This window comes from Diadema antillarum, unplaced genomic scaffold (assembly GCF_040938485.1).
Source record: "Diadema antillarum isolate AM-2024a unplaced genomic scaffold, OU_Dant_1.0 seq00000688_RagTag, whole genome shotgun sequence".
Lineage (NCBI taxonomy): Eukaryota > Metazoa > Echinodermata > Echinoidea > Diadematoida > Diadematidae > Diadema > Diadema antillarum.
In genome coordinates this window covers 496,258-519,866 of record NW_027271593.1, presented here as the reverse complement: position 1 = coordinate 519,866, position 23,609 = coordinate 496,258, and the positions used below count along the sequence as shown (strand labels likewise).

Here is a 23,609-nt window from a genome sequence, read left to right as displayed (position 1 = left end):
TTCTGTCAAAGTTCTGCCTCAGACTGCATTCGAATGAACAAAATTGCTCTACATAATCACATGTCAGCAGCGTATGTTTCAGTAAAATCACAATTTGAGGTAGAATAGGCCTATAGGAATACTTATTTTATAGCTATACATGTTGTTCCCATCACGTCTGGTGGGAACGCTCAGGCTCTGTCGTCGCTTCACTGGTTCCAAAGTCTGATCGAAGGCATATTTATACCATTCATCACCTTCTATTGTGATGGGAGAGTATACGCAGATACACAACTCTCGGATTCGTGGATGGAACATTGCTAACACGCGATTACCATTGATAAAGCGCACAAAAAGAAAAAAACCGGGTGCATAATATACTATAATACATTCGCACAGGGTGCGGTTGGTTGTCCTTCGAGGGTGATCATAGGGGATGATAATACACACACACATACTGTTCGGCACAGTGAAATCTATGGTTGTTATCAACAAAATGTGTATGTGGGTCGATCTAACCTCTACAGTGAGAGTTTCGTACGAAACTATACGATGGATAAAATTCGATTACGCACAACGTTACTGTGGTAACAATCAAAACCGGAGCGGGTCAAAATCAGCTTCGGTACCCTTTGTGGTGAGCTGCTGGTTTCGTGACAGTTACAAAGAAACAAATCGCAATTTACCTTTCATAACAATCAAAAGGCGTTTCTCAGTTTTCTCTCTGTTATAACAAGAGATGAATAAGTTCTTCAGGCTCTACCTAACGGGCCAAGTTCAACTTCAGTACATTCAGTTACGAGCGAGTGGTTCATGCGTCAGTCAGAAAATTTGATTACAATTTACACTTCGTAACAAGTGTTCTTTCTTTTTCCTGTACTCAATGTAGAACACTGTGGAATAACTGTGTACTTCTATAAAGGAAGTGAGAATACACGACTCTTTTTTTGTCACTTCAACCATACGAGACTTTATCAAACCTCTGGAATGTCATTTCTGAATGATTAAACTTTGAAAATGTAGTTTACTCTGTGAATGAAATTATGATTTTTGTCAGCAACGAAATACTGATATGATGTAGGTATGTAGGTCAGAGATTCAACGGTTTATTGTAGCCTTGTATCATACACAATAATATACAACCCTATAGGTCCGCTTCAAGAAAGTCTTGAGAGAGAGTTTTCGCTCATATGTTTATACACTTATGAGAGACTTCATGAAATAGATTTGAAAGTCTCATAAAGCTACCTATTATGAGAGACTTTGGCCATGTCGAGATTTATGTAAAGACTTTTATGTGATGACTTCAAGAAACAGACCACATAGGTATAATTATGTTTTTATGTGGTTGATACATTTGGACATTATGATATGACACTAACCCATACCCTCTCTCTTCCCATCGACATATATTATTGAATGTTGAATTTTGAAAGTTTATTGACTCAGTCACCCCATTTGGGGTAAGCGAGTTCAAATGCTACATATAATTATTGTTATATACAAAATATGATAACATATACACAGACATAAGGTGACAGAAACGTTACAGGCACCGCCTGCGAGCACTAAAACACGAAATTATTGATAATTATACTATATACAAAATGTTGTAATACCAAAGGTCCACCAACCAAATCATCTTTAATCATTGTATTTAAAGAAAAAATGAAAGTCATTTGACTGTATCGATACTGTTTTGATATAGACTCTGAATGATCTATCACTTATTACAGCGAAATGTTGAACAATTTCTTTACAGAATTTCGCCATCTTCACAGACATGTCTCCTTAGTAGTGTCATTAAAAAGTGAATCCATTTCAAGTGCGTAGGGGTGTTTCCAGAAATTTGATATTTCTACAGCGTTTGGTTACGAAAATTATGAAAAAGTCGACATTGAAATGAATCATAAAATTCATCACCAATCTTACTAAGAGAGGAATCTTCACAAATTCGTTCACTTCTTGGGATGTTTGAGTACGGCCGTCCCTTACATATCCTGATGAAGGCCTAGGGCCGAAAGGTCGAACTAAATAAAGGAAACAGAAAACAGAATCCACGTCAGGATCAATGAAATATCATACTGTCTTAAGCCAAAACAATGCATTCACCACCTATAGGAGTTATCAGTTGGCTCGACATTTCTTGCATCTTTGTGTATACCTACTATATAAACTCGTGTTATACGTGCATATCCTCAGTTCCCAGACTGGGATTCCCCTATAGGAAGAAGATGCTGTCGACGGCTGCTAAACAATTGCACCAAATCTCTATCCATCAGGTTGAAGAAAGGCTTACTGTGACTAATGCTAAACCTCGAGCATCGGAAGAATGAGTTCTGGTAATCCACTGATCCTGCTAACTACCACCAAACAATAAACTCACTTCAGCGTGAAAGAAGAACGCAAATTCCAAAGAGATGAAATAGAGACAGTGCGAGGAATTGGCAGCCCCGGTCGAGATAACACCGTTCGACGAGACAATCCGAACTTGAATGGAAAAGGACACGACAGACACTTCAGGAAAAGTAGAGTACCACAAAAAACGGAGAAATGCAAAAACAACGCGATCAACGGACCCAACAAACGCAGCTATACAAGTTTACAACCACGACCGACCGTATGACAAGTATAACATGACAAAGTGACAAAACAAACAAACAAACAAACAAACAACCAAAGTTATCAAGGGAAGGGGCTAATGAGAAGGAAATGGGCCGTATTCAAAAACTAACCCCGGAAAAGTAAATACAGCGTTTTGTCTCTTCTTTCTATAAACTATAACTGACAAAAAGGTCGGCACATGCAAGTACACACATACATGATACATACACACACAGACAAAACATACACCAGCACATTATGACATTTTCACAAACGCACCCCTATCACACTAATCTCTTATCCATTCAGAACTATATTGAGTAATTCCAGAATACCTTTCAAGTAAAACACGCTTGAAAGCTCTCGTAAGACTTTTTACTACCTTCTTACATTTCAAGTGTATAGAATTCATCCAAGCACCAGGACAACCTCACTAAAGCAGAACGAAAAGCCCTACAGAGCCCGCAACCGTGACGTAATCATCGGAACTGCAGACAAAGGCCCGAATTCACGAAGGTGATACAAATGATACCATGGACAAAAACCACGGAGCGCCAAGTGTAGCACGGAATATTTCGTTACGATATTGGTCATTTCGTCGACAAAATGACCGTTTCGTTAACGAGATTATCAATTTGTGGACGAAATGTTCATTTAGTTACAAAATGTTGTCGTTTCGTTACAAAATAATCATTTCATCGACGAAATGACTTGATTTCGTAACGAAATATTCCATGCGACACATGGCCCTCCATGGTTTTTGTCCATGGTTTAAACCATGGTTTCATTTGTACCACCTTCGTGAATTCGGGCCAAAGGGTCTGTCGTGGTTGTCCAATCGAATGAAACTTTAATTGCAGGCGAGTGAGAAAGTTCTCTGAGGGGAACAGTAACACCTACAAAAAGTTAACACATGACCTAACTGAGAGTCACCTCAGTATGGCAGAAAACACCATAGAATAACCGACTATTGTATTATAGGGAAACCAAATCTTACCTCACTCCAAAGGAGGTCCAATTATGTCCCGACCTGTACTCTCTCCTTAAGATTCATAAAGGAAATAACCCAAGAAGATCAATAGTTTCTGGCTGTTCGTGTCCCACTGTTCTCACTTCTAAATTCTTAGATTTTCATCTTCGTCATCTAGTATCTAGTATAAGCACTTTCATCTTACTTTCACAGACACAACTAGTTTTCTAGACACATCGAATCACTCAACAACAGGTATGTTCCGGTGCGAATTTCTTCAGTTTGTCTCCCTCTACAAATTGAATTTGTTAAGATCGCAACTGCTGATCTATAAATTAACAAACATGTCGGAAAAAGGGAATCAGTGGGACTCGAACCAGTCATCTACTGCTTTCCGAGCAGCGACACTACCACCAGGCTGTCCCTGGTTGCCGGCAGTGACGCGATGAACATGGAACAAATACCCAAGCTCCGAAATTCCGACAAAGTGAAGAAACTCGCACCTGAACCTTCACCCTTCTGAATAATATCTTTCTTTCATTAAACAGGTATGTATGTATGTTGCCAAACCAACCACACGACATGGGATCCCATCTAATCCATACATACAGCTTATCACAACAAGTATGTATAACTTCATTAGATCTGAATGTGTACTTATTCTGTGTACAATATTCAAAGTGCCCGAATATTTGTGTATTGAAGATAATGGGTAGTACTACTGGTGTACAGCATGATAGTTTCCGGGGGATTTTTTTTTTCTGTTCTCCTGTTATGGATATTATCTGTTCATTGAACACTCTCAAACACACCTCTCTCTCTCTCTCTTGCTTCACAATTCCAAGCTCATTCTTGTGACTCTCATTTACGAATATCAAACACATCAGACATACATTTATGACACAGTATAAGCAAATACATCACATACATCAACTTGCATGTTACATACCTAGGTCCAGCCTATTCTTTATTGACAATATGACACAAACAAATTCTACCAGCACGTATGCAATGTACATTGTGAGCGATTGTTACCATCTCAAGAGAATATACTTATTAACACTTGACATATTCTATTGCTTAAAGTAAGACAGGTTGTATTGAAATGTTACATGAATTTCAATTGTTTCATCCTGTACTAAATGCTACTGCAAGGAAGTAATCTCACAAGTTCATCAACGAAGTATGACGAAACATACACTGCCTCGGGTATAATGAAAATATATAGTAACATTCTACTCTCAGTGCATCTATTTGAAAATAGCACAAGATTCAAATTTATTTTTGAGTAAAAATATTTCCTTCCTATAGCGTGCATGTAAGTCACAAACTTACAATATTAATGAAGTTTTCTAATATTCTTTTTTCATTTTTCTCAATTTTTTCCTGTTTTTATTTAGTTTTCATTTTTTTCTATTTTTTTTATTTTCGTTATTGACTTTTCTCTAAGACTTCTTTTCAAAACTTAGTTGCAATCAGTCAGTATCATATACGCATCAACAATATACAAACATAATTTGTTTTTACTCATCAACACCTTCACACTAGTCTGTGCTTCTGTACACGGCAAATGTTTCAATATTCTGTCGACTTTCTCAAAGGTTTCTTTCTCTTTTCTTCCGAGAAGACAGTGTCACGAATCAGGAGATAGAGGGCGTAACTCTGCATGACTTAACAGTAAGATTTGACATCTGTACCTTCGATTGACAAGCCAAATTAAGTCACTGTAGAAAAAGAAGTGTATAGGGGAGATAGACCAACCACAAACGGCGAATGTTGCAGAGTTTAGTCCCACAGTCAGTGACAACGATATTTGGGAGACTGCTCTTAACTTTCGTGTTACGTCATATCTAAAGAAAAATGCACTTCAAAATGATTAAAAACTTTCGGTGAGGCTCTCCTACTGTCATGTTTCTTTTACCGATGATCTCTTCATTCTTTTCATCAAGAAGTCCCTCGAAAACTTCAGTGAGTCATCCACCCAGCCGTCTACCTTCACTCCTCTCGAAAACACTCCTGGTAACTGAACTGATACATTGGGGCCCTTTCAAATAACAACTCCTTGGGAGGTCAAAGAATGAAAGAAAATGTGAGTGTATAGTGTGTATTAGGGGGTTTCTTTGGCAAACACACAAATACAAAGACATAGTCCATCTCGACACGAACTGTCCCATGTCAAATGAGTAAAATCTCATTTATAGACCTTCGTTGTATCGTGGTCTCTTCCGATGTCGATTCCACCTGCAGACGATGTTTTCGAGTTAGAGAAGAGCTCGAGGATCTGCTGGTACCAGACCGTCCATCAGCAGCTGTTTGATGCCGGCCACAGCCGACTGGAAACCGGCGTTGTAGTCGCACGCCACCTCGTTCTGAATGAAGTCGGTTCGGTCGTTGACGAAGTTGTCATTGACATCGGGTCCTCCGACAAGGGCGCCGTAGAGGACCTGAGGGTTCGGGCCAGGGGCGTTGTACTCGTTCCATCCACAGGGAGCAGGCAGGTCGGGGCAAGAACTGTTCCACACAAAGATAGAAGAGGAGACAAACCAATTATTCAATTGTCTTTTGAACATTTCTAGAAGTACATGGTATTAATTTTTGTTATCACAAACGTAAGCTTTTTGATGATAATAAGAAAATATACAAGCCTGCATGCACTAGGTGGCTAAATCCTCAATTTTAAAAAAAAAAGGCGTATTTTCATCAGGCATTGTTCATTGCTACAGACAGAGAATGTTGGATAGAGAAAGAGAGAGGGCGAGGGAAACATAAAAAAAAGAACATGAAGTTGCTGGAAAATGCAACCAAAATTTATGATTCGTCTCCTCAGGAAAAACAGTGCAGTGGTTATCCAATATATACACTGCATATCAAATCGCATAATTTCACGAAGGTGTGCTTTTTGGGAGGAGAAGTTGAGTTTAATTTGTTTTCGTATTTTTGTAAGTTCACAGTGCAATTAGTATCGCACATGGAATCCTGTGGAAATCTAGACAAATGAATTTAAGCACTATTTGAACATAACGACTGATTGTAGGTGTATTGAGGTCGAGCGGTACACACTCGGTCTGACTCTCACCTGGAGCCGTGATGGGGGCGATCGGGTGGGTTGACACCAAAGCCCACAACGAAGCTGCGTCCGTTGGCTCCCAGCATGTAGTGGATCTGCTCCTGGGCGAATTCACAGTACTCTGAGCGCAGCCCCTCCCTACAGGCGATGGAAGCCAGGAAGGCGGTGTTGGCTGCATAAAAAGAGGAAGTGGGAAGGGAGATTGATAAGTGTCTGATTTATGAATGTCATACATCGCTAATTGACAGTCAATAAGGATCATATACACATATCATAATTATAATCATATCACAAATCATGATTATACACAAATCATCGCGGCGATCCCTTTTGATTACTTCTTTGTTTTCGTATTTTTCGCTATTTTTTTTAACAATTTTGTTTGGAGAATGAACGTACCAGAAAGAATACCCGACTTTCCGAATCCATGGCACAGATAATAATCCATCTAAGCGTGTTTGATTGTATTAGTTCTAAAATCTTTTTATATCGTAGAATTCAATGACCTTTCCTTCAACAATATTTTCTTTTTTCAGTGGGTCCCATATCAGACTTTGCGGTTGTTAGAAATTCATGCTGATGTTAATATCTGTGGATTCATTGTATATATATGTCATTATATGACACTGGAATAAAACATTCCATCAAACGCACTACATGAATTTAATGTCTTACCAGAGTAACGGAGTGATCCCCACTGAGCCCGCCAGGCCAGGCCGCCTGGAGTGTACGTGACGTCTCCGCCCCTCAGCCAGCCGTCAAGATAGGTCTCTACGGCGGCCCTGTACGAGGCCTTGGCTGTACCGCTGCTCATCTGGAACATCAACATCTGTCAAACAACAAAGACAATGCAAAAATTATGTCAATTATAAGAAGGAGCTTATTAGTCTTCACCCGTTACTATCACAAGCACATGTGTATAGAAAAACGGTATCTCAACAGTTTTGAAATAATCGCAAATGATTCGTGGCTGGTGGCCACAGACGACGTACATCAACATAAGGAAGAGACAATATGTTTCAGTTATTTTTGACATTGTGATACTATTTACAAAATGAAACTCCAGAAGGCCCGAGAATGGCACATGAACACGTGAAAAACAATTTCACTCGCTATTGCCACTTTCCGAGAAAGACAAAACAACGTCCTCTTAACATTATGTCAGGATGATATGAAGACGTGAACTTGGATTACTTGCTTCACCCCTTGTGCATTGATATATATGACGTTCGTATTTGTGTTGATTTAAGAATGTCCCTGAACTGACCTGGAGACCAGCTTTTTTGTCGTCCCAGTCGAAGGCCCAGGGCTTGGCTCCCAGACCGTGGATCGCGTAGAGCGCAGCGGCTTCCGTGTAGTAGATCGGGTCGTTGGTGGCGCGATACAGCCAGGCGGCGGCATAACCGACCTCGTCATGGTAGTGCGATGATCTGTGGAAATGTACACAAAAGGATATCGACATGGATTTATGACATACATCTTGGTATGGACGCCTATATCTTCAAGCATTTTATCAGGATAAAATCTGTTAGAGTTCCTGACCTGCAGCTTGACTTTCATTGCGTGCTCTCATTTTGTTAAGTCTTCGCACTAAGGTTTCTTTTTAATCTTTTCACCAAATCCCAAATGTTTTACAAATTAAAATGTTTGTCGTATTATCATACAACGGTGTATATTGTTAGGGAAGAATAAAGACTCCAAGATTTTCATGAAGAAACGAACGCATACCTGTTGAAAGATTGCCAGTGCAAATATATTGATGTATTTCAGAAATAGCATCCGTGTTACGAGAACTTACGGGTAGAAGGAGCCGGCGTTGGAGATTGAGTTGGAGTAGATGCCTGGGTAATTCTTGGCGAAGCTGAAGAGTTGTTGTGCGTGGGAGAGCAGATCTGCTGAGTAGGCGGCGTCTGGATTAAAACAATACAGAATGAACGAAAGAGTATTAGTGCATTATGCCGAAGTAATCGTAAAGAGTGAAGAACAACTTTGTTTTGAGAGAACAGCTATTGAATTAATCACTTCGTTGCTTGTCGAGACAGCAGAGTTTATGCCAGTAAGTAATGTATTGAGCGGCTTCATCATTTTTATGATACAAATATGTTTATCTCTTAAAAAACGCTATCCCCCAAAAAAACAAAACAAAACAAAACAAAACAAAACAAAACTGTATAACTGTTCAGCATTTGCTGGCATGAGGATAACAATAATCGATGGAGCATGTTTTTGATTCTATAAACTATACGAAAATGTGGCCGGCCGGGACCCCATCCTACATTTCTTTCACACTCACCACTTTTCTTGAAGACGATAGATGCGGCAGCCAGTGCTGCGGCCGTCTCTCCGGCCAGGTCCGAGCCAGGGTTGGACGGGTCAAGCTTGAAGGCCGGTCGTGGGCCAGTCAACTCCTCTGGTCGTCCCCAGAGCGAGTGGTCGAAGTGGCCGTCGCCCACCTGTCCGTAGAACTCGTTGGCGCTCACGTGGCACTTGAGAAAGTAGTCGGTCGCCCAGCGGATGCTGTCGAGGGCGTTGGCGTACTCGCCTGACTGAACGTAGGCCTGCTCGTACTCCAGGAGACCCCAGGCCAGTAGAGTCGCGGATTGGGCCATGGGCAGACCGAACTTGACCGTATCTCCAGCTGATAAACAACATTAAAGAGGCAAGACGACAAACGTTAATGACACCCCTGACAACAATTAGAGGGGGTAGATAAGGATATCCACAGGTGTGAGTCAACCTTCAATTGCAATCAAAATAACATGATCTTAATGCAATATTTTTCTCTTTTGCAGGGTCTTTTTATGGTGGTACAAGATACATGATTTCCTTAAAACTAACCTGTTGCAAGTGTACGAGAGAAAAGTTATGAGAGCATCGTATTGTAGTCCATCACAAAATCTTATCAAACTGTTATCACCGATTATATCATAGAAAATGATACTATCGAGGTAGAATCTCACCCATCGCCATTCTTTCAATCTTCAGTCAATATAATTGTTCCTTTATAACTAAACGTATGTCCAATACTATCAAGTCTATTGTAAATATAACATGAGGATGAGGTTAATGAAAACATATGGTTCTTAGACTTACCATCATACCAGCCTCCAGTCAGGTCCTCGCCGTTATTGCCCCGGTCATTGGTGGCCGAGTCGCCCCTGAATGGGATGCGGTTATCGGCGGGCAAGAACCCCGAGCGCTGGGTCTCGTAGAAAAGGATGGACTTGCGGAGGACTTCGTCATAGTCAAAGATGGGTGAGACTGAGGGAAGAAAAACAACAAAAATGGCATTATTACCCATCATTTCCATTTTGTTAATTCCAACATTACACATCACACACTATGACATCAAGAAACCGTCCAGTATGCACGAGCACCTTTACGCAGTTGTGTCAGAGATCGTAATGTCAATCACATTTATCATCACTTCAAACGTCGAGATACTGGTTCTCAGAGTATCACCATAGAGACTAAAACTTTTGGTTCACGATATAAGAACCAGAGCGGACTGATGTTGGTACCTTTAGGTGAGTCAGTAGTCACATCAGGTAGTCCCTTGGTAGTTACGTCGGGAAGTCCCTCAGTAGTGACATCCATAGCGTTGGTTGTAGATTCGTCGATGATGGTCGTAACAGCCAGCTCGGTCACCTCCTCGTCGGTGGTTTCTTCTTGCGTGGTGACTTCGTCGGGAACAGACTCGGTTGTTGTTTCTTTCGGGGCAGCGGTCGATGGCTTGGTCGTTGTTGCAGCGTTAGTCGGGAGAGCTGAAGTGGTCGAAGCGATCGTCGTGGAAGCAGCCGTAGAGGCGGTTGTGGAAGCAGTAGTAGCTGCGGTCGTCGGAGCTGTAGTCGAAACCGTCGTGGTGGCGACCACGGTGGTTGTGGGAACGTAGTAGTCTGGGCATTCGCAGTCGGGCTGTCCCTGAAGGCGGATCTGGAAGTCCGGAGTGGCGGCCGAGATCGAACCGATGAACTCCACATCGAGCTCAGTGCCGGCGGCAAGGTTACTGTTCCACTGCTGGTTCCTCACAGTATATCTTGTGAAGGTTGAGTCGACGCTCTGAACTTGGGCAACCCAGATCTAAGCGAGTGCAAAGATATACAAAATAATTATACATTTTTTTTTAATTTATATCATGGCACATGATCATTCTCCATGTCAGACAAAAGAGAAATCGTCTTCTCTGATAATACTATTATCATGATTACAACAAACCTTGGACAATATCAACGGAAACTGATATCTTAAACGCGGAAGCGTACTCATCTTCGATCTCGTTATATCTGCATTGTCATCGCAATGACCTGCCTTCCTACGACTTGAGTAGTGATTTCAATCTTGTTCGGAAACTATTCTAAACTTGTCATTGTGTTTTGATGAAAAGTAGTATTTCTCTTCCTCTATCGACTGATCGACTGAGTGAAGAGTGACAGCTTACCTGAAGGCTCCACACGGGCTCGGAAAATTCCAGTTCAGCGGTCCAGCCCCCATTCAGAGAGTTGGTGACAGGTACACGGGCTCGTCCTTTGAAGTTGCTGGGCCACTCGTCAAGGAGTTGGCGGACGGTGCCGCAGGAACAGACACCGTTGTCGACCACGGAAGACACCTGAAGAAGGACGGCATAGACACAAAATTAGTGATTGATTGATTGATTGCTAATAGTTAAGTGTTATGCTCTTTTTATTCCTAAAGTGCCTCTTTTTGGTTGGTCGGTACTACTCTAACTTCATATCAACATACAGGCATTAGCACAGAGGATATTGGCTTTCGTATGGTTTGCCTACCATTCGGGTATTTAAGTTGGAGAGTCAGCAGACATGAATAACTCACCTCTGACGTGATGTCATCACAAGTGGGGTGGTCCTCCAGCAAAAAGTTAAAGGTTGGGGCTGCCCCTGAGTTGTAAGTTGCAATAAACTCGGCCTCGTAGATGGTGCCGACGTTGAGAGTTGGGTTCCACTGTTGGTTACGCAGCTGGTAGACCTGGTTGTTGTTGTCGATGCCGAGGATCGATGCTGTCCAGATCTGCGATGATCGTCAACGTAGTGACAAAAGAAATTTAGCAACCGGTGAAAATCGTTGTTCTATTAAAATGAATTGTAAATAAAACTTCTTCAATAATTTGTGAGATTTAGCGAGTATTTAGCGAGTACAAATTGGTCACACACAACATGGACACGGAGTGACCATTACACTTAAAGTCTGAAGTCACTTATAGCCCAACAACGTCATTTTGACAGAAACTACATCGAATGAACTCAATATCGGCAAATAGACCAGCCGAGGAGAAAAAGAAAACAATACGAAAGAAAATAAAACTCCATGAGGGAACTCACCTGAAGATTTTGGATGGGTGAAGAGAAAGCCAGGGTGGCGGTCCAGCCCCCTTGGAGTCGGCTCGTGATTGGCAGACGAACTCGACCTTTGACATTGTTGGACCACTCGTCGAGAACTTCCATCTCCACGTCGCAGCTGCTCTCGTCGATGTCGACCTGGCTTTGACTCTGAGAACTGGAGAAGTCTGAGCCCTGATCAAATTGAAAAAAGACAAATCAAATATTAATGCAGGGATACAATTTATTGTATCAAACATTTCAATATCATAATTTCCATTATTTCATCATTTCAACTGAACTGAATTTCCATCAGATGATGCTGGAAGTTAATTTACTCTCATGGGGTTAATAACTTTAAGTCGGTTATTTCTTAAACTTAATGACCTCACCAGGCGATATATATCTAAACTCTAAGTCACTAACTCCATGAGATAATCAAAACAACTTTCCCTGGCTGAGAACAGGATGTGAAAATGGTGCAGATATCAAAGAAAATAAGCATTAACAATCATTTACCGAAGCCCCCGCCCCGCTCATATCCTTCGAAGTAGAAAAAAAAAGATAATTAAAAAAGATATGATAAAAAGATTGAACATTATATCACTTTGTGATAATGATTAGAATGACAGTTGTGATAATAAGACGAAGAAAAAAAGAAGAAGAAACAGATGAAAGGCGGCTGAATGAAGGAATAGATGATGTATTAAAAAAAGGATGTGATTTTACCTGAGAGCAAAGTCCGTTGTCATTGAGTGTTGCCGTACCACGTGTACCATCGGAGTCCCCCTGGCTTCGATATCCGATAAAACCGAGGGTGAGGTACGTGTTCGGGTAGATCGCTGCGTTCCATTGCTTGTTCACTAGTTCGTACGTACGGCTGTCTGCGCTTCGAGACAGAACATTCGCTGCCCAAATCTGACGGGAAGAGACAGGGATAACGAAATGGAGAAGATTTAAAAAGTGAAAGCAGTTCTGGAAGTCCCGTCGAGACAAGCGGATTTTTTTTTTAAACGATGTACGAAAGGTAATGGAAAAGAATGTCATGACTGTTTCAAATTCTGATTTCTTTTCTTTTAACACTCTTCGTTTATGGACATGCAATATTGCTTTTCTTATTATACCCAAAACCTTCACATGTTACTAGTCTTCAAAATAATGAGCGAAGAAGAACGTAATTGCAAAATGGTTTGATCAAAAACACTTTCTTCTTGAAAACTTCTTACTACTTGTGCGCACTTTTTGAGCAATGTTTGACTAGTGGCCAAAATGTATCTAACAATTCATTCATTACCGTAATTTGATAACATCTAATTCCAATAACACAGTGATTTACAAGTAGTTACCATAACAACAATGCCAGAATCAGTATTATGTAAATGTTCTCTGTTCTGTAACTTACATCCATGTTGAATACCGGTTGATCGAAGACAACAGTGACAGACCAGCCTTCGCCGTTGATGGCGCTGTTACAATCATTCACAGCTAGTGTCATTTGGCCCTTGAAGGCGCCAGGCCAGGCGTGCTCCACTATGGTCCGTTCCGCCAGACAGTGGTGGGAGACCAGGCCCAAGAGAGTGAAGACCAGGACTAGTGGTTTCATAGTCTGTACATGATGGAGGTAAAACCAATAGATAGGCACATAAATAATGATAGAAAGAACGACACGAGTTAAAGCTACACTGTAGAGAGATAATGTTGTAACATCACCCGTCACCGTCATCTTTAACATGAAAATAAGACATCATTTCAGGTTTTCAGCAAGCAACACAAAAAATCAACAACAACAACAACAACCATACAATAAAGGCTTTGGGGGAAATGACTCCTATTTAACCAAGATAAAGTCTTAAAATGCTTCAAAAGTAGTTCCTTGAAAACTTACAAACAAGTGGAATGATTTTACTCACGAGTTTCAAAGTTGAGACCGTTCTGAGGATGTCTAAGTGCCGAGAAAAGAAATAACTATAATCGAGGTAGTAAGTTGGTTAGTACTTTGATTCAAACGTTAAACAGTCGCTGGTATGACCAAAGAAAGTGCTTCGTGATGTCTTGGTAGAAACAGGTGCTAAGTCGAAAGTTGTCCGCTCCTAAAGTCGTTTGTTGCTCCAGAGATGTGTTCCCTCTGACCAGCAGAGGATATTGTGGTAGAATCTTGCCTTACTGCCAGAACTCTTCCCCTTTTATACCCTTCCCTCCTCCGGCCGAGCGGTCCCTGTCCTCGGTGGGACAATACCAGCTTCCTTTGTCTAGGATCCTCGAGACAAACATTATAATTGCACATGCGTCAGACTCCGCCTTTTCCGTTGGTCTTTCGACGTAGGCGAAGAGAACAGAGCGCGGCGCTCCAGTGCACTTTCGATAAAGTTTTCAAAGAAAAGCCATTGATCTGAGGGATGATTGTTACGTAACAATTCAGGCACTGACGTAGTGATGGTGGTGTCTGAAGGGCGCAAAACATATTTAATGCCTCTGCAAACGTAAATTTGCTGACGTCTTTCGAGATCTGTAAACACATACCCTGGGACGTTTGACCGTGCAGGTCCCTGGGCATCAAAACAGTTTTACTCTTATCAATATTTTAGTTAAACGAGGTGTAGAACCATCTAAAGGTTCAACGCATGACCAAAGGTTTTCTCCACTCTATTGGAGTGTTCAACTCGAGTTTTACACGATTTCTAAAATCATGTGGGTTCAAAATATATAATTCGAGTCCTTTCTGTTGTTTTGTGATAAGACTCGAACATTTTATGACAAGTCATTCATAATGAGACCGCAAAATATTTGTTTTTCTCCTTCACACAGGCATTCAACAGGATGTGACCCGACGCCTACCGGAATTACCGATGTAGCGTGAAAAAGCAAATAGCGAAGGTCTAATTAAAGTTCTAAAGACAAAGTCACGTAGGGATTCGCTCTATGGTTTGACGTTACAGTGGGCCGCCCACACAATCGCGGGCACTTCCAATACAAACCAACCAGGCCTCGAAATTCCGAAAAGACAAGAAAAGCATCAGAATATTTATAGAATCAAAGCATTACGAGAAGAAAAAAAAAGCAAATGAAAAAGAGAAGAAAAGAGATACGAGAGAGCAAAGAGCATGACTTGTAAGAAATGGAAGTGAAGAAGAAAAAGAAGAAGCAGAAGAAGACATAGGAGAAGAATAAAGATGGATGATATTAAGGAGAAACAGGAGAATCTGGAGGAAGAATGGGACGAAGAAGAGCAAAATAATGAAGAAGAAAAAGGAAGAAAGAAAGAAGAAGAAGAAGAAGAAGAAGAAGATCAGCAACAACAAGAACAACAACAACAAGTCGAGGGTGTAGGGGAAATGACTAGAAAGAGAAGAAGAAGAAGACACGAACAATGATGGCGAAATAAGGATGTGGTCAGAACAACACGATGAAGCTAATCAACGTGACGAACATAATTTAGAAACAAAAGAAGGCGGAGGCGTATTATCGCATATGTTACCTTGAGTTGCAGACGTTGATGGCAGTGACATAAATTCCTCCCATTGAGCGATAACAATACTAAAAATCTTTCACGCATAGGTCTGTGTTGAATGCATCAACTAGTCTATGGGAGTGACCATTTCTAAACTTTTCATAATTGAGAATGTATATTACTCATCTCCATCGAAATTGCAAGTCACCCGTTTATTGAATAATCTAAAATCTGGAAATGTGACGTGCTCATCTAGACATTTTTTTTAATGTAATGTCACGTTCTAAACTCAATACAATTGCAATGTCATCATGTTGTAATTGTGGTAATTCATTTTGTCCTTGTATTTTCATTGATGTCTTATATACCCTGTATCACGTAGGTTGTAAGAAAATGCAATGTTTACTAGCGATATCATGCATCTCAATATGAGGGAATGTTTTGTGCAGGTCTTCTGAATTCCTGTAGAAAATGGCTGTAGTATGACTAAAAGTTGTTCCATGCCACGTTAACACCATGCTCCCGGCGGCCACGGCAGCCCTTTGTCCGAAACGTATATAGTGCGTCGTGGGTAGAATATCGTGGAAGATTCTCCTGTTTTTCGTATTGTAGTCTTGTTCGTTCCCGTCCTCGCTCGGTTGGGGAAAAAAAAAAACAAAGCAAAACAAAAAACAAAAACGGGCCACCTCCAAGTTTTGTTACGGCATATTACGTCGGTGTTTGTTGCGTTCACCTCGTTTTATCATGGCCTACAAGGTTTCTCATTAGCACCGCGACTGCCGTGACATTCTTTTTGGACAATCTAAAAAGTATGGCACGGCATCCACGGCAATCACGGCCTGTCACGTTTGTCCACCCCGTGTCCCCGCGTTGAATCACGTCCTTCCCGTTTTGTCCACGGTGGCCTGAAACGTGACTGCCTTGGCCGCCGGGAACATCGTGTAAACGCAGCATAAACTGCAAAAGTCATTTAAACTTATCTCTATTTGAAGACTTTGATCGCAAAACGTTTTAAGTGCCACTTTTATGGAAATTTAAAGTAAGGTCATCATTATAGCAAAATAAACCTTTTCCGATGATACTTTACTTGTTGCGTAACAAGGAATATGCTTGCAGTTATGATTACAAAAAAAAATTCCATGTTTTCTTCCGATTTTCCTTGTTTTTAACATGTTTAATAGCAAGTATTAAACATGCGGTGAGTTGGCTCAGTCGGTAGCGCGTCTGCCTCACGATCACGCGGCCCGGGTTCGAACCCGAGTCTGGACTGAGCAATGTTGTGTGTAAACATACCGTCCCTCTAGCAAGAGGCAAAACACTCTGTCCCTCGGATAGGACATAAAATGGAGGTCCCGTGTATGAGAGAGTCACAGCTCATGCACGTAAAAGATCCCGCTTCATTCATTCATCGAAAAGAGCAGGGTGTCTAACCCGGTGAAGTGGTCCCACTCCACATCCAACTGGACCCCATGGAAGACCAGCTTAGTGTAGCTGAATATGGGCTATCCAGCCATCTTCACAGATGGAAAATGAACAACAACAACAACAACAAGTATCTTAAATTGACAAGAAAGGAGTTAACTTCTCATGCGATGAAACCTTTTATTTCGGAACTTCTTTATCTTTTATCTTTAATGCAGATTTCGAGGAATTTTCTCCATGACTTTGCTCTTCTTACCAAGTCGCCTTCATGAAGTTACTCCTGTAATTGTCACTAATTAAATGCTTGATAATTATAATGTCCCTTTATGCTCGCTGATTATGTGGTAACTCATGATGAAATGACATTTCCGTTCATTCCTGTAACTGTTACGCAATGAAATACATTGTCATAATAGTGATTGTATGTCTCTATGCTCGTTTATTATGTGGTAACTTAGGAATTAGATAACATTTCCGTTCGGTAGCCCTTAAGATATAGTTGGGCCTATACATGTATAATCATTACTACCATGCAGGGTTTCTAGGAACAACCGCATAGGTCTATCTGCGTATTTCGGCACTATGGCGTTTGTCATACTTGTATTCGTTTTTGTTTTTATACGCAGGGAAATCATTTCATTCTATATGATACGTGTAGTTCACAAAAAACTATATCTCTTTATGGTATTAATACCGTCAAGCAGCTTTCAATAGTATTCTCCTTTTACCTTACAAGACAAAGAATTTACACCGGTTATAATCTAACTTTCAGCTAAAATAATACTTTCCGTATTGTATTGTAGAAATCAGTGTGTGGAGACGTTTTGGACCCGAAAAAAAAAAGTTATGAGTTATGACCATTATCGATGGTTATCGCCCTCTTTTCAAACCAGTTGAGGCATGAGGAGTAATTTGGGAACCACTTCCCTCCATTCAAATCCCGAACTTTCTTGTTTCTAAACTTGCATTGTCAACGTAACAGGTGAGATGACCATCTGGATGCGACATAATGGTAAAAAACGGAGTTTCCTTACCTGATTGCATCCCCCCCCCCCCTGACATGCACATCACTCTTCATTTTTTATCATTAGTATCAAAGCTAACCCTTGATAACTTCCTTTCCGCCAAGTTGCGTATATAGGCCTGATAATGGCATGACACGAATCCTGTTTCTCGTGGTTTTTCGGGACGTCGAGCATGTTTCGTATGACACAAACGTTGATAGTGACGACAACAAGTACATAAAATGAATGAAAAACCGCATGCTTAACATACCAACACCGTCAGAGTAATTGTATGTCATAGGAGTGTCTTTCGGTCAGGGTCACCCCGTACGAATGATTTCGCTTTTGAAAGAACGTTAGTGAACAGCGAATTGTCGATCTCTGATTGGTCAGCATACATCCAATCGGAAGCGACATGGATCAGTGAGCGGTGACGTTTCAAGGCAGCCACAGTCTCTGTCTGCGGGGGATAATCCCAGGGTTAATCAATAGCTCCAATGTACGTCATGCGGCATCTTGATGGTAGACTGGTTTTGTTAACAATATGTGTGAAGACTTGATTGTATTAAGTAGGACTAACAAGCACGAATTAAAGCTCATATAGGAAAGTAATTGAAAATATTCTCGAAATTCGTTTTCACCCGGATACCCCTGAAAGTGACTTAGCTTCTCATTTTTACTTCCGACTTCACAAGGAACCATACCCCATGTCATCTACCTATTGATCATGTGATATTCACTCCGTAAATCAAACTCAACTGTAGAGAGGCGGCTTGCATCGCACTTCAAGTTTACGATTTTGTTGCGCCGAAATTCAAATCCAAATGATGTTTGATTTTGTATCTCATAGATAGACCTGTAGTAATAATTATGTGCTGTATAGCAATGCATCTTATGCCTCGAGTAAGTTGTATAACTCCTCTTCCTTTCTCCGTTACCATGGTTACCCTGTCCCTTTTTCTCTTCTTCCTTCTAGTCTCTTTCCATTCTTCCTTCCACGCTTCTCCTCTTTCTATCAGAGAGCTGCTTCGTGGTTGTGTGAGTATACTAAGCGTGTGAGTTTTGTTGTTGCTTTTTTGTGTTCGTCTGTTTGTTTCTTTCGTTTATATTTTAGGCAATCTGCCTCAGTTCAGTAAGTAGTTATTGTTCGTGAGGGGGCTGCAAATTAACAACAAGCTTTGCAATTCAGCAGTCCCCTCCATTCCCAATAACTCTGTTTCGGTACTTATATAAAAGTTACTGTATGAAATTGTATTTCCTTTCACATCTAGTGTTCCCCTCACCACAGTGTGATTTTGCATAAATACATATTACATGTACATGTAAATGTTTTACTATATTTGCATTTTGTTGGAAATTGAAAAAATGGAGAAAGAAATTAATTGAAATGTTTATCAATCGTTTTATCATAATGTTTATCAATCGCTGCGGCATGGTGAGAATAGCACAAGATACCAACATGCATGCAGACACACAAACATGCACACACACACATACACACTTTACACTCTTAACACTACGTAATTCATAATATAATACAATGGACTTTTATCATGAAGGAAATTGATCTTACAAACCTTCTTTTAACTTAGTTTTCCCGTCTTAAAGGTCAAAATTCATTTCTTTTTCACAATTTAAAATCTTATACCCAAATAAAACAAACAACTGCTCCCAATAATTTTGTTACAGTGAAAGTCCATTGTAGGCCTACAATAGTACCGCAATAAGCCTACTAGTTGGGGTTCCATTGCCTAACTTTACATTGCTTCCCACTTTTTTTTTATACAAATGAGGGTATATCATAATAGCTAATTAGATATACATTTTAGTCATAAAATTGTTAGAGTTTGAATCTTTTCAACCACTTCCATAATCTTGTCGGATAAAGAGCATGCCGCATTCAAAGATTCCCAGGGCCATATTCTGGCGAGTAATCTGAAAAATAAGACGTCAGATCTCTTTCTCGCCTCCCTGGGAAGATTAATCCAACGTGTATACAAGTCAATCGAAGTCTGGGGGCTTTCACCTTTTACTTACGTCACTAGACGAGAAAGGCTTTGTGCACGGACGGACAATATTGCCCGGATTTACATTGAAAAGCGCCGACCATGAAGAGCGCCAAAATGCGCCGGGTATAGCGTCACACTGTTGTATTCGGGCTGATCTCTGTGGATGGGGCAAGGAGCTAAGCTATGTGGTAATAACAAGGATAATCATTAGGTCAAAAGACAGAGGACATTCATTACGACAAATAACACACAATTGGAGGGGGTAATACAATGTATTTGCATGCCCGAGTTTGTGTGAGCGTGCGTGTGTGCATATACGATTTAAATGTGTGCGTGTGGATCGTGTATGTAACTGAGGAGGGGAAGGGGATAACTATAACAAAAGATGTCAGGGTGCAGCTCGTCCAGTGACCTTCGAGAGTCTATACCACCACAACATTCCGCGTCGGTCAAAGAGAAGACCACATAATAATGTGCCAGACAGACAATAATCGTCCGTAGTCAAAGAAAAGACCACGCAATAAGACATACAACAATAGCACATCTTTTCCACTGATTTCCATGGACTCTTGTACGTAAACACATTTTTGTCAAGAGCGTCACAACTTGTTTGGCGGCGTCACCGAAGACAGATTATTTCTCCGATGTAATGCGACTTCCAACTATGGTCCCGTTTGATTTCTGCTGATGTGATTAGCTAGGTCTTCATCAAACAAATTATTCAAGTATTGTTACATTGAAATATGTATCTGTCTTTAAACACGAATTTTTCATTTTTCTTGTCCTTCGTGATGTCATTAGTAGCAAAAACAGCTGATACAAGCATATTAGTATGCATCTTACCAAAAAAGAGTGCAACAATTAAGCTACTCACAATAGTAAGGCAGGTAGTGTCACTGTGTAGGGCCTACGTACACATTGTTCTTACTGGCATATACGTACTATTTTCTACACACCAATGACCATCATAATTAAAAGGTTCTGATGTGTTATATATTCTACGAGAACTGTCGCACTATCGAGCGTTTGTGCATGAGTCATGGTAAAGGTGCATAACATTGATAGGCATCGTGACGCTTGTTTCACCAGACTTTACTGTTGATGGCATCACAAAAGGCAAGATAATTATGTTGGGGGAGAAGTTTAGTGTGCTCAGGGAAAAAAAAAGTGATTAAAATATGCGATACAAATTTTGGTTCAACAAATCTAGAATGTGTGATATGTGTAGCACCCTATTTACGTCAGTAGAAGTCAACAGGTCATGGTTGTTAGGGCACTTTTAACATGGTATTATGGATGTTAAACATGACCAGACGGATGTGGTAACTATGACAAGACATTCATTTCGTAAGCATAACGTAACGTCAAGCATGAATGCTGATGTTCGTTTTATCTTCAGTTAGTTGACTGGCCAATAAAATACCGGAACAGGATATTCAAGGATACAAACATTGCTTGTTGTCTAATGAAGAAGCTAAGACGGTTCCAAATGTTTTGAAAGTAACGTATCATGACTTATTACAACGACTCTAAATCATCATTATCCAAATTTGATTTTTTTTTTCCCCTGGAAGTGTTCTCGCAATGTGAAAATTGAAATTACAGTTTGAGAAATGCAGTAGATGGAAAGATGAATTCGAAGTATAGGGTCCCTAAGAACAATGCAGCAAATTAATTACCGACATAAGTCAAATCATTTCCTCCTACAACTTTTGCAAAAGGTTGACATTAACAATGCCCCTAAATTGATGCAAACCACATCATCTTGCTTGTATCATTAACACACACACAAAAGACAGAGTCACGCAAACAAACACAAAAGTGGCAAAATTGGCTTCGCAAGCAAAAATGATTATCAGGGGACATTGCACACACATAAATGCAGATTCAAATTCGAGTTTTCTGCATCATGTCGACCGCCACAAAAAAAAAAAAAAAAAAAAAAGTCATTACAGAGAGTCTATTGCACAGGCTTGGACACATCAGATTATCGCAATAGTGAAGAAAGAGAAAGACAGTGAGAGTGGAAGAGAGAAAGAGAGAGAGAGAGAGAGAGAGAGAGGGGAAGGAGGGTAGAGTAAGGGGTGACAAATTAATAGATAAAGACTGAGGGAAAGGGTGAGAGAAGAGGTGAATAAAGAATCATGATGTATGTATTAAATTCTGCTATACAAGCCTGGACAAATACATAGTATGGTACTATAACTTGGCCCTGTTTCATAAAACTTGTAATCAGTGACAGTGGCGGATTTGGCGGGGGGGGGGGGGGGGGGGGGGGGGGCACAATCGGAGCACGCCCCCCCCCCCTTTATTTTCGTGAAAAACAAAAGAAATAAAAGAAAAAAAATGAAATGAAACCCAGAAGTGCCGCCAGAAATATTAGTCATGCCCCCCCCCTCCAGAATTCCTGGATCCACCCCTGAGTGACAAGTTGTTACAGTTGTTACAAGCTACTGAAATCCTTGCATCTGATTGGCTGAGAGCAAATGTGTCATAGAAATGTGGCAGTTGTCACTGATAACAAGATTTATGAAACAGGTCCCTTAAAGGTACGAATTGCGTAAAGTGTAGTAAAACACGCAGACACCCCTGCCCAGCCTCCCACAACACACACAAACACACACGTACAAGAAAGCACACACACACACACACACGTACAAGAAAGCACACACACACACACACACACATACACACACACACACATACACACACACACACACACACACACACACACACACACGCACATATGCACACACTCATTTAATTAATTCCTGTGGTGAGGTATGCTGACTGTCACGTAACAATGCAGTGTGTGGGTGTTTTATGAAACTGTAAGTACAGTTCACTTGAGAAGATGAATTTGTATGCATTCTGTACATTTCTGAACGTTGTATCCTCTTCTAGCAATATCACCATGTTTTTTACACTGAAGTCACTAAAAAGACCGTAATTTTTCCCTCTCATAACTCAAGACCAAACAGAAACCATGAAGGATTCCACCACAAATGAGCAATAAAAAACCTTTATTCTATACATGTATCTACAATAATTACATACATGCATTGTGCTTGAGATGACATCAAAGGAAAGCTTCATTCCTCTTACTCAAGCAAAAGGTTGATTATAGATGATTATCATGATTATAGATGTCTTGCTTATAACTCTCATGTACTTTTCTTTCACCTGGTTTTCTGCCTACTAAATAAATTCCCACACGTTTTAATGCTTTGCTTAATAAACAGTTTTACAATTTCTACAATAGAGACTTAAAGTTTATGTTCCCTCTCAAGAAGAAGACAATTATCTTCACAGAATTTATATTCATGTATTCCACTTTATTCTTCTCATTGAACAAAACTATTCATCTGTCTGATTTTTTTTCTTCTTCAAAATGACATCTCTAGCACACATCCACATACATGTACTGGAATGCCCAGTACACCAAATGATTGTTACAAGACAGACTGACAGCATCACACTAAAACATTGCACATTCACAAGTACATGTATACAGGATAAAGGATGGGTTTTAGGGTTGATCACTTTTGATACAGCTGCAAAACCTTCAAAGTATTATACAATCAACTCCCATTATAACGAAGCCATCTGGGCCGGCAGTTTTCATTGGTTATATCAAACTTTCGTTATAACCGAACAAATAAACAATTAAAAAAAAAACATTGAGCTGATAATGTTGGGGCCTGATTTTTTTTTTCTTCATTGCAACTGGGATTCCATTATAACCGTGTTTGTTATAGTGGGAGTGCACTGTA

General features: G+C 40.4%; 1 protein-coding gene across 1 annotated transcript; it reads right to left on the bottom strand.

The window, feature by feature from the left end:
• Window positions 1-5,814: 5,814 nt before the first annotated feature.
• On the bottom strand, window positions 5,815-13,556 carry LOC139737268 (uncharacterized). Its single transcript, XM_071647945.1, has 13 exons — window positions 13,356-13,556; window positions 12,683-12,871; window positions 11,957-12,148; window positions 11,451-11,645; window positions 11,059-11,226; window positions 10,142-10,700; window positions 9,714-9,881; window positions 8,917-9,258; window positions 8,419-8,530; window positions 7,888-8,050; window positions 7,296-7,449; window positions 6,630-6,792; window positions 5,815-6,064 (listed from the first exon to the last, which is right to left on the bottom strand). Exons 1-13 carry the CDS (start codon window positions 13,554-13,556, stop codon window positions 5,815-5,817), a joined length of 2,856 nt encoding a protein of 951 aa, XP_071504046.1.
• Window positions 13,557-23,609: the final 10,053 nt, after the last annotated feature.

Bases quoted from the DNA above. Each gene is read 5' to 3' on its own strand.
- LOC139737268 (XM_071647945.1), bottom strand. From the start codon at position 13,556: ATGAAACCACTAGTCCTGGTCTTCACTCTCTTGGGCCTGGTCTCCCAC. The intron at 10,701-11,058 runs GTAAGCTGTCAC...GCACTCGCTTAG, and splicing joins AGCCCGTGTGGAGCCTTCAG to ATCTGGGTTGCCCAAGTTCA. The intron at 9,259-9,713 runs GTAAGTCTAAGA...GTTGTTTATCAG, and splicing joins GACTGGAGGCTGGTATGATG to CTGGAGATACGGTCAAGTTC.